The sequence below is a fragment of the Lactuca saligna genome, chromosome 7, assembly GCF_052625555.1.
Source record: "Lactuca saligna cultivar CGN05327 chromosome 7, ASM5262555v1, whole genome shotgun sequence".
Classification (NCBI taxonomy): Eukaryota; Viridiplantae; Streptophyta; class Magnoliopsida; order Asterales; family Asteraceae; genus Lactuca; species Lactuca saligna.
This window is the reverse complement of record NC_136423.1, coordinates 3495651-3508370: the sequence shown is the minus strand read 5'-3', so window position 1 is coordinate 3508370 and position 12720 is coordinate 3495651. Positions and strand designations below refer to the sequence as shown.

The 12720-nt window shown below is 33.6% G+C and overlaps 2 protein-coding genes across 2 annotated transcripts; both read right to left on the bottom strand.

Annotated features, from left to right (window-relative positions):
• Positions 1-3962: 3962 nt before the first annotated feature.
• Positions 3963-7034, bottom strand: LOC145004748 (putative polygalacturonase). The gene is made up of 6 exons (XM_078963732.1): positions 6905-7034; positions 6219-6557; positions 5434-5554; positions 5170-5344; positions 4894-4964; positions 3963-4803 (listed from the first exon to the last, which is right to left on the bottom strand). Exons 1-6 carry the CDS (start codon positions 7001-7003, stop codon positions 4094-4096), a joined length of 1515 nt encoding a protein of 504 aa, XP_078819858.1. The 5' UTR covers positions 7004-7034; the 3' UTR covers positions 3963-4093.
• A 5209-nt stretch (positions 7035-12243) lies between these two features.
• LOC145004962 (uncharacterized) lies at positions 12244-12720 on the bottom strand. Its single transcript, XM_078963995.1, has one exon. It carries the CDS (start codon positions 12718-12720, stop codon positions 12244-12246), a length of 477 nt encoding a protein of 158 aa, XP_078820121.1.

Sequence of the window (12720 nt, the reverse complement as noted above, 5' to 3'; positions counted from 1 at the left end):
AGTTGAATTGTAGAGCTCGAAATAAATGGGCATGAGGTATATAATTGATAAAGGGCATTTAAGAAAATTCACATTGAAAAATTGAGCGGAATATTAAGCTTGGGAGGGGGGCGACCAAATGACACGTGGCATTTGGGTTATGTTATATATATATATATATATATATATATATATATATATATATATATATATATATATATATATATATATATATATATATATCCCTATTTAATAAATAAATAAGGTTAATCTCATTCCATCATGTATCAAGCTATTAAATCAATAATATGCCACATGTCATTATTTTGGTTTTCCAATTTAAATTTTATTTTACAACTCATATTCATAAATACTCATAAATTCTTATATGGTAACAAAATCCTTAATCTAATAAATAAGAGCAATTTTGCCAAGTGGCATTCTATTAGCCCCTCCCAATAGATTTATCCCGCCAAAAACATCTAAGTGAATTTCCGATATTACCCTCTTCTTCCTTTCTGCCCAAGCCCTACTATTTAGTTTCCTCCTCTCCACGCTCAAATCAAATTCAAAGTTCAAATTGAAATCCCTGTAATCAACAATAAATCATTCGCAAAATCAATTTATTACTTCCTTTTTTTTATCTCACTATTTCTATCTGTAACAAAGAGGATTCGAATCAGTTTTGCTTATGCAATTTTACATGGAATGTGATTAGGTTTTCAAAAATCTCTCTCTTTCAACAAAACTTTTCGTCGGTCATCTTCACCACCACCATCTCCCCTCCATCATTCTTTTAGTGGGGTTTCTTATTTTACCTCTCTCGCTCAAGAATTCTCCTTCGGAATGAGGCAAGAGTTTGATCGTTCGTTGTTAGTAAGTTTTGATTTCTAGGGTTCTTCCCTTATACTTATCGTCGGATCCATCTCATCAAGCTTCCATTGATCAAGTAACTTCCTGTAAAATTTAAATTCATCTTTTTCTTGAATTGCATGTAGTCTATTTGTTCCTTATTAAGTTCAAAAGAAATCGATTAATCTGGTGTGGTTTTCGTGTTAGAAATGTTGCGAATCAAGGGGTTAATATCGATGCTTGCAAAACCCAAAATTTCTTATTAGGATTTTTAACCTTTTCGTTAATCAGTTAATGCATGTTCTTCTAGATCGGAATAAAAACAAACGAAAACTAAATTATTCAATTTTGTTGCTTGTGTGAAATCCATCGCATCTAACTTACACAATGTTACTTTTATATATGTCTCTGAAGCTAATCTGATTATATATATGTGTGTGTGTGTGTGTGTGTGTCTTTGAAGCTAATCTGATTATAGGACATGCATATGCATAATAAAGTTACTGGTAGTTTCAATCGATCAATTGCATGATTTTTGTTTCTTTCATACTAATTAGTAATCCCACTAACTTAACAGAATGCTTATCTAACTATGTTCAGTTGAAATGTCAGCATGCCTTTAGCACAATAAGTTAATGAATTCTGATACATTTCACCTTTGTTGTTATTAATTATGACTTTTGTGGTGGCAGATTCAATTTTGTGTAGAGAATCTCATCATTCTTGCAATGGCTGGAACAACTCGCCGATCAAAAGTCAAGGTTTTGACTTTTGACTGGATCTATACTCTATATCAGCTACAACTAATTTCTGTAAACCAAAGTGATCGTAATGATTATTTTGATTTGATGTCAGGATATGAGTGTAGAGGTTGTAGACATCAACCCTTATAGCAGGCTCATGGCACTGCAGCGGATGGGTATTGTGGACAATTACGAAAGAATATGGGATTTTTCAGTTGCCATAGCTGTTTGTACTGACTCCATCTTTTCAATTAATCATTCTTTAGACTAAACTACCCTTCCATTAGAATCTTAATATTTCATACTTCATTTGGTTACATATTTCAATATTGTTCTTTGTATAGGGTATTGGTGGGGTAGGGAGTGTTGTTGTTGAAATGCTTACAAGATATTGTATAGGTCGTCTTTTGTTGCATGATTATGAAACTGTGGAGTTAGCCAACATGAATATGTTACTTTTCCTCCCTGAATAGGTGTGGATGTGATTATAATAATTTATCATAACATTGTTAGGGTTGTAAAGTACTATTGTATATAAGTTGTAACATGTATATTTTTCAGATTACTAAGACTGATGCTGCTGTCCAAACTTTATTAGAAATAAATCTGGATGTTGTTCTTGAGGTAATATTTGAACAAAACTAATAAGATCATATATATATTTTTTGTAAGTTGTGACTTACTTTCACTGTCTAATTTGTTTAATATTGTTAGAGTTTTTCTATTCCTTTCAATTATTCTCTTAAAATAAGCAAGAATTCATCAAGAATTATTATAATTAAGAATGCATAAAATCAGGGACAAATGTAAATATATTTGATGTTGCATCGCAGGAAATCAATAACAAATCATATTCAAAATTGAAGGCGGTACGCAGTGGATTAATACCGTTTTCTTCCTTTCTCTTTGTGGTTTCTACAAAAAAGCAATTTAATTGATTTCTATGTTGGTCTTTTGGTATTATATTGTATTGATGAAAACTTTTTGTTGAGTAGAACCCAGAAGGATGCCAAGAAGAGATCCCATGGTAATGAAAATTATGATCCAAGAACTCTATACTTGCCTCTTGACTTTTTAGAGAGTTTATTAGGTGGTCAGGTAATTGGTCCTTTTTGGTAACAAGTGATTAAATTGTATTACAATCTGTAAGTAATTGAAACGGTATGTTTTTGTTAAATATAGAGACAATGGTGGAAGTTCAAGTCGCAACATATGGATAAGGTTCTATTTTTTAAGGTAAGTCATCTATCTAATATGGTCATAAGATCTGCAATTATCAAATATTTTTCTATAGAATGCGTTTTTCTTAGTTCTAACTCCGTGTTACTAATCAGATGGGAAAATTTTACGAGTCACTCAAAATAATTGCACATGTTGGAGCAAAAGAATGTGAATAGTCTCGAGATGGTTTTGGTGTTTTTGAAGGATAAGGGTATTTTGGTCATAAAGTAAAAATACATGAAAAAAGAATTCAATATTCATGATATTTCTCAAATTGGGGATTTATTTGAATAAAGTGATATTAAAACTTGAATTTTTGATAGTCAATGGCCAAAAGATAGAAGAATTTGGTTTGAAATGGTAAGCGTAATAGCATTATACTTTATATTATGATTTTTAGAAGTGGAAATTTTATTTTTAAGTGACATAATTTTGTATGTATTCAAACTAGAATTATTTAGGAATATTTTTTTTTGAAATTCAAGTTAGCTTTGACGCTTTTAGGACGAAAAGGGGCATTTGGCTCTCCTAGTACCTCATGTTCAAAAATCAAAATTGATTATAATGATTTTATATATCTTTGGTATTTTCTGTATGTTTGAACCTAAATAGTCATTTTTTTAGTTTTTTTTAGTAAAGTTTTCTTTTGATCTCAGTTTCAACAAAACTTTTCTCTTGATCTCAGTTTCAGTACAATTTTAATTAGAAATCATAGATGAAAGTTGATAATTTTTTTTAAGAATAAATATGATTGAAAAATAAAATTTATTTTACCTGTGGTTTTCACGGGTTTTACACCTAGTATATCAAAATATGTCAATATTACCCAAGGCAATTATTCTCCAATTAAAGGATATTTACCGTATTCGGTTACACTTATTATGTTTATATTTTTCTTTTATAATTCTTTATTTTTTTAATAATATATGTTTATTTTAACAATTTAATTTTCTGATTTATATTACTAATTTTAATTTTGTAACTGTGATTCCCATTGGTTAAAAACTAGTATATATATATATATATATATATATATATATATATATATATATATATATATATATATATATATATATATATATATATATTAATGGGTTTTCTAGATAAAAGGTTGATAACAATAACATGATGGTTTTTGACTTTTTATGTAAATTGCATTAAATAAAGTTATTCATCAAAAGGTCCTTCCATGAAATATAGATGCAACAATTCAACATGATGTACAACTTTTAATGCATAAAATATAAGTAGCGTCCGAAAAAATAAACAGACTACAAGAGATAGATAAAAGCAACCCCTCACAATGAGCTCATAAGATAAGAACACTTCTTGATTTCAATATTGTCTATATCTAGTTTCTCTTGTGGAAAAGTGCACATTCCAACCTTGTCTGGCCCTTGGTCAGGCAACAAGTCACAAGGCTTAGGAACCACACCACTAGTCACCCCTTCAATATCACTACACGTCCATGGCACTTTTTTGGCCTTCACACGCATACCAATAGTCGCATTCGATATACAAATCCCCTTAAAAGTATCCCCCGAGATCCCCTCCAATCGAGCCGCCATTGTCACGTTTTCCGCGACCACGTCCATGTAATTTATGTTCTGGATGATTGGAATAGCATTTGGGTCCCAGTGATCATCAGCATGAGACCCATAGTTTCCGGTGATCCAGAAGACCCATTTCATGGTATGCAGGGTCATACCTTTTACATAAATGTCCTTTACGAATCCACCACGGCCGACCCCAGTCTTGATTCGGACTGCTGATTCGGTGTTGATGGCGACGATGTCCTCCGCCCTCACATCCTGAATCCCACCCGACATTTCACTTCCCAATGCAATGGCGGCACTGTAAGGCGAGATACACGTGAGCCGTCTGATGATCAAGTGATCTGTCGGCATGGCAAATGATATCCCGTACTCATCCCAACCACTCTTAACCGCCACACAATCGTCTCCGGAGACAATATATGTGTCTTCTATTCTCGTGTTTGAGCAAGAATCTAATAATACACATTTAAATTCATTATAATTACTGAAAATTCGATCAACCCACGAAATTAACAGAGGTAATTAATTAAATTAAGACTAACCCGGGTTAATTCCATCGGTGTTGGGAGACTGAACTGGAGCCAAAATTGTAATCCCTTGTATAAGAATGTTGCTGCAATACAACAAACACATATAATTAAGCTTTAATTATTTTGCAATGTAGGGGTCTAAAATATACATTGACAATTATAATATTTCATATTTAGCCCAATACTATTGTTAACTGTCACACAACTCCCTCCCTTTAATGTTCAAGAAGACTTGCTAAAGTAAAAGAAAGCGCATTTTAGGAAATCCCACTATAAAATAATGATTACCTGCTATAAACGGGATGGACATTCCATGATGGAGAATTTAAAAACGTAAGATTGGAAATCTGAATGGTATCTGAATACATGATCTCAAGTAGATAGGGCCGAGTGTACTTCAATTTTTTCCCATGGAATTTTTGCCACCAAAGTAAACCTTGGCCGTCGATCGTGCCATTATCACCTATCCAACGTTCATCATTAAATCTCAAGGCATTTTTCATAATAACTTATAAAGGTAAGCTTGATGTCTAATTTGGTCATTTTAGCTACCTGTGATAACGACATCAGTGAGATTTGTCCCAAATATGAGGCTAATGTACCTTCCCCCGGCTGCATCTCTTCCATGTCCGTAGGATGGCAGAGGATCAATCACTGGCCATCCATTTATATCCTGTTTATACATAACGTACAAGTAACTAAGCCAAGGGTACAAGTTGGAAAAAAAAATCACTTACTTAGTAGTTAGCAGTTACATTCTCGTTTCAAACCGACCATTCTTCTTGTAAAAGTATGAAAAACAGGAAACTTTATAAGATAAAATACCTAAAATACCCTCCTAATAAGTAGAAAACTCACTATCATCACAGATTCACAACTTTAAACTTCAATTATATACTTCAAATAAGGCCAAATATATATCACATGATCATAACAAGCCAAAAGTATTTTATTGGAGTTTGTAATTTAAGGGGATAAATTGTCACGTGACTAGATTGGACAAAACTTTATCTGTATTGATAAAAACTGTATGACTGTATTAAATTTGAGCATCTGAAAATTAAGGTTACTTTAATAATATCTACTTGTATATTCATAAGTTGATCACCATTTAATTGCAAAATACATGTTATATGTGTAATATTTTTACTGCTCTTTATTCTATTAATTATCCTGACGATATTTACAATTTCTACCAATACATATTTTGTATTCTTACTTTGGCTGTAAATGTCAAACAAGCATATTTTTAATTCAAATTTTACGAAATAAATAGTAAATAAACTCTCATATGTAAAATTGAAAATTTTGTGTTTGACATTAAAAAGGTGAAATACCTGTGAAGCAAGAAGGGTGGCATCCTTGTGAAGAAAGAGAGTAAAATGGCTTGTAAGATTGAAGCTGCCGGTCAACCATTGACCAGCCGGGACATAGAGCTGAGCCCCACCGTCTGAGCCGTATTGGCTCAATGAATTCACTGCTTCCTGAAAGGCCCTTGTATTTAGCGTTTTTCCATCTCCAACCCCTCCAAATTCTACAATTGATGCACTGTGCCCCCTGCAGCTTATCGCTGTGTACTCTAATGACCCTTCTATTTTTCTTACTTTTCTGCCCTCAACTCCTCCCATACTTGCCACCACCATCACCACCACAAATAACAATATCATCTCTCTCATCTGTAAAAGAAAAGAGATGTGAATAAATAGTGTAATAGCTCAAATAAAAAGGTTATTACCTTACTTATTATGGGCAATTAAGAATGGGATTTCACATTCATATAGCAAAGAAACGTAATTATGATTATGTTATGGGTCATGTTTATTTTAAAACAATAATGTTATATTAGTAACACGTACATTAACGAGCTTAAACACACTATGTTGAAAATCTTTCATTTTTGTTGCTACAATAGTGAGAATGAATTATGCATCTATAGTTGTATATTTACAATGAAATTTCATCTTCTATCGAAAACCAGTTTATGGTTTTATGTGCATAATTAATAGAAATAAGTGGCACTTACTTGAAGATGTAGATGGCTTCTTGTTTTGTGGCAACACTCCATAGTTAGCTTTTGAAGAATGTAATGCGAGATGTGTTTGGTGGGGTGTTGGAAAAGCATGAAGTCTTTCTGTGAGTATTTATAGGACAAAAAACCCAATATTATTGGCATGGGCATACTCACATGTATTTTCATTTATGCTTAAATGTTAAATATAAAAACAACAATATATTTGGTATTATATTCTGTTTTTGTTTTTTTTTTTTCTTGTTATAACATTATATTTTGAAAAATGTGTTTAATTATTACAATATCATTTGGATACAAGGCAATTTAGTCATCCTTATAAGAATATAATGAAATTGCAATTTTATAGTTTAATAGACTTACCAAAAGAGAAATAAATTGATTCCTACTTTTCATACCTACAAATATTCCTACTCAATAAAATTATGACAAGTGTTATTATTTTATATTTTTTAACTAACTCATTAAAGCTATATTAGAAATATATCAAATAAAATAAAATTGAATGATGATTTGTCATAATTTTACTAATTGTAGACATAAAATATAGGAGACTAATTGTAGACATAAAATATAGGAGGTAATTTAATTTCTCCAATATGTAATATGAAACATAAGTTTTACAATTTCCGATTATATATTATTAGTAATGGAAAAATATGTATATTTATTATAAAATTATAATAAAAAACATATTGCTATTATAAATAACGATTAAATACGTTATCTATATAAAAACAAATACGTTATTATGTCGATAATTTAAACCATTATTAATCCACAAATTATTTTTGGTGCGAGTTCCGGTTATATATTTTATGCACCCCACATTCTAGTTCCATTTGGTTTTAATGCTATTTTATTTAGATTCTCTTTTTTCTCTTGTGACTCTCTAGTGATGTGATTCATGATTACCATTTGGAACTTTGTGGCACAAGAAAACTTAGGCTATTGTTTATTATCATAAAGTATGTTCATATGCAGTTATATGGATTTTATATAAGAGGGGTTATACTATATTAATAAAATAGCATGTAGTTGAAGTGTTTGGTGATGAAAAGTCGAGCAATTGTAACTGCTTTCTTGTGTATCGAAATGAAGAAGAAAAAATAAACATAGATTTTTAACTCATATAAAAGTACAAACTATGTGAATTATTTTCACATGATTGTTTCTAATGAGCTTAAAGCAAGGGTGTTAAATGATTGTTGTTGTCAATTACATAATTATCTAAGGGTGTCTTCAGCAGAGAGGGCGTGTTCAACAAAATTAGCTGATAGCAGGTAGTTTGTAGCGTTTTGTTAAACGCTATATGAAATAACATATGAATTTAGAGCGTTTTGTTTAAACAAAACGCTAGAAGCTTGTAGTGTCAAACAATGTTTTCTGTTCAAAACAGAGCATTTTGTCAGACGCTAAAAGCTAGAAGCTCTTAAACGCTCCGTGCCGAACACGCCCAGAGCGTTTGAGAGCTTCTAGCGTCTGGCAAAACGTTATGTTTTAAACATAAAGTCTCATTTGATACTACAAGCTTCTAGCGTTTAGTTTAAACAAAACGTTCCAAATTCAAAAGTTGCTATAGTGTTTAATAAAACGATATCCACTACTAGTTAGTTTTGTCAAACACGCCTTGGTCTTTACGTATACTCTTGATTTATAAGATTCTAGTCTTAAATTTTTATCTTATTTTTATGATTATTGTTTTTATTTAAGGTTTTTGTAAGGTTGTTCGTCTATGGTTTTAGTAAAGAATGACCAAAAAAATACAAAGTTGTAAACAATTATACTTAAACCTAACACAAATAATTTATTGTGAACAAAGACCATAAAAATGTTATAAAATTTTCAAATAAATGCCAAAATTACGAAAAAAAAATTGGATGCAAAATCCTCATGGTAGCAGTTAATTAGTAATGTTTTTTTTTCAAGCTCCTTATTATAATTATAATATTCATGTGTTCAAATTTTTTTTTTTTCAAATTTGAAGTTATGACCAAAAATAGTAAACTTTTTTATATTATCATAAGTTAAATATTTTAGGCATCTCATTGGCTTAATCGAGTAAGGCTTGGTAAGCATCAAGGTTGTAAAGATTGTGATTTTAGTTATGATCGTTTTCTATTTTGTATAATTGTGATCATAAGATCGGATATTTATAAATTCAAAAATATAAACTGATGTTGATTATCAATTCTATCAATCTATTACAAAGAAAACCACAAGATATATAATGAGAAAACATAAAGAGAAAATCCACTAAAACAGGAAGGTAAATATGGAGAGGATCATAAGAGAATATGGGACAAAAGTTGAGGCGTGTAAATTGATAACGCCCAACTAGTCAAGTAAAAAACGAAGTTGCGAAGCTCCAAGCCCCTGTGTGAGGAGATCAGCAAGCTAAAGTTTTGAGTCGATCATCATAGGATAAATTTGTTTTGATTCTACACGTTTACAAACGAAGAAATAGTCCATTTCAACATGTTTAGTGTGTTCATGAAAAACCATATTGTTGGTAATATGTCGAGCTGCTTGGTTGTCGCAAAAAAGAGTTGTGAAACCAAGTTGTGGGAAACCCAACTCTAGTAAAGGTCATCGCAACCAGATGATTTCACTAACAGCTGCAACCATGGCACGATATTCAGCTTCATCGGATGAGTGTGAGACAACAGACTGCCTTTTGGTTTTCCAAGAGATGGGGGCACCATCGAGAAGAACCAGGTAACCGGTTCGCGAACGCCTAGTAAGAGGACAACCAAGCGGTTCTGAATCAGCGTATGCAACCAAATTCGTGCCACCTTCTTTTGGTAAAAGTATGCCTTGGCCGGGAGTGGCCTTGAGATATCGAAGAACTCTAAGCAAGGCATTCATATGATTCTGACGGGGATCCGAGACAAACTAACTAAGAGTATTAACCAAATATGCTATGTCCAGACGAGTAGCCTGGAGGTAAAGAAGACGTTCAATGAGACGCCGGTAGGTAGTAACATCAACCTTGGGTTCTTGATCATCCATAATGAGCTTAAGATTTTGTTCAATAGGAAATAAACTCAAACGACTTCCTTCCATGCCACCATCCTTCAAAATATCAAGAGTGTACTTTTTTTGACTTAAGACAAGACCACGAGAAGTCCTGGCCACCTTTATCCCAAGAAAATATTTCAGGTTCACCAAGATCTTTAATGTTGAATTTATCATGTAAACATTGTTTGACTTCATGTATCTTCTGAGAATTATTTCCAACAATGATGATGTCATCGACATATATGAGAATAGAAAGGAAAGTATCACCATTTGTGTAGAGAAACAGGGAATGATCTGCCTTGGATGATGTGAAACTAAGACTGAGAAGAGCTGAAGTAAATTTTTGATACCAGTTTCGAGAAGCCTGTCTGAGACCATAGAGAGACTTTCGTAAACGACAAACACGACCTTCTTTCTTTGTGGAAAAACCTTATGGCATCTTCATGTACACTTCTTCATCAAGATCACCATGAAGAAAAGCGTTGTTAATGTCGAGCTGGTGGATGAACCAATTATTTTTAGTGGCCATGGACAATAATGTTCGAACAGTAACTAATTTAGCTACAGGGGCAAAAGTGTCATGTAAGTCTTCTCCTTCGATTTGAGTGAACCCTTTTGCGATGAGTCTCGCTTTATACCTTTCGATATCTCCATTTGGCTTGTATTTGATCTTGTAAACCCATTTAGAGTCCTCTGGAAAAGACTCAATAGTCTAGGTGTTGTTTTGTTCAAGAGCTTGAATCTCCTTTTTCATGGCTTCAATCCATTTTGGATCTTGCATGGCTTGTTTAAAGTTTTTGGGCTCATCATTGGTTGTGATGGCCGCCAATAAAGTTTTGTGAGTTTTGGAAAATTTATTATAAGAAAGATAATTGGAAATAGGATGTACCGTTGAGGCGACTTGAGTTGATGTGGTATGTGCATGGTCAACTGAAGGGGGAAGATCAACAATGAAATCATCCAAGTGTGTTTGGGTTGCGTCTGGTCCCTCTTTGCTCGAGAATGTCCCAGATCAATGTGTGTTTCGAGATTCTGAGATGGAATCTCTTCTTGAGTAGTGTCTGGAGCACTCCCATCGTCGTCCATTATGTGCCCACCTAAGTTATGTGGACTAGAGTCAGGCCTATTATCTTCCACATCACTGGGTACAGTAACATTCTCATGATATGCTTCTTCAACATCTTGGGCTTGTATGGGAATAAATACGATATTTGCCCCATATATCACAATGTAATAACTCAAAACATTCTCTGGTTTTAATTTCACTTAACGGAAAAGAAGATCTCGTATGTTTAGCCTTAGAACAAGAATCACAAACACTATTTCTAAGATTAAAAGAAACACCTTTGAGAAAATCGACCTTAGCTAGTTTTTCTTGAGATGTGTGACCCAACCTCTTATGTCATCATTCAACAGTAACCGTCTTAGCTTTCCTTTCCCCAAACATCCTCATTCAGTATGGACCTCCCTTGCACTTACCCACACCAATCAAGTTTCTCGAACGAAGACCCTACATTACACAAAAATCAGGAAAAAAAGTCACAGAACATTGAAGATTCTTGGTTAATCGGCTAACGGATAAGAGATTGCAAGTAAAATTTGGAACATGCAATATCCTTTTGATTTGGTGCCTCATGGTAAAATGTAATCACCCTTACCCTCAAGAGGGATGGTATCTCCATTAGGAATAATCATAGGCATTTCAAGTGGGTCTTTTTTTTATTAATAAGGATATTATTTTGATACGTGGTGTGGTCGGTGGCCCCTGAATCAATAATCCAATCATCTTTATTATTAAATCTATCTGTCATGTTGGCTAATCGTTGCTTCCTTTCATCACCTATGATGGTTCCACATTCAAAATGCTTCAAGAAGGCATTGTATTGTTCAATGGTGAGTCCTGGAATAGGACTTGAACCACCTTCAATACAGGAAGCCTTTGGTTTTTTCTTGTCTTCCTTCGCTTTCCCTGGCCACCACTCAGGGTAACCAATTCGTTTGAAGCAACCCTCTCGATTATGTCCATCACGATCACAGTGAGTGCAGTGTTGTACCTCTTCTTCTTATTTTGTTGTTTTCGAATGGATCTTTGTTTTCTATAGTGGGAAGAGAGAGTTGCCACGTTTTGAAGGAGTGAAAACCTTAAAGGCGGTGGCTTCTATAGTAGGTTTCTTGTCTTCGGTTATCAATTTTTGTCGTTTATCCTCTACAACGAGATGATACGCCGTTCCGAGACCCGGGGTTGGTTTGGTGGCAAGAATTTGAGTTTTAATGACTCCGAACCCGCTATCGAGACCCATAAGGAACTCATACTACCTCTCTTTCTCTTGATGTGCAACAAGTTGCTTGCCAATGTCACACGTACACCCGTTACAGGTGCACCGTGGAGTGGGGAACACCGACTGAATTTCATCCCATAGTGATCGAAACTTTGTGTAGTAGGCTGAAACAGTGGCACCATCTTGATGTGTGGTAGCGATCTTGTTTTTCAGTTCATATGCCCTCGGAGCGCTCTCTTTCCCAAAAAGTTCATGAAGATTAGACCACATCTCCGCAGTGGTGTACACGTATTTGACGATGTCCCCTATCTCCCTTCCCATGGTGGTGGTAAGCCACCCTTTAATCATCACATCAACTCTCATCCATGGCATGTAATCCTTGGATGTCTTTTCTGGTTTTTCAAAAGACCCGTCGATGAAGCCTATCTTATTCTTGGCGAATAGGAAATTCTCCATCTCCTGTCCCCAATCCACATAGTTTTTGTCTGACAATGCATCGTTGACCTGCAT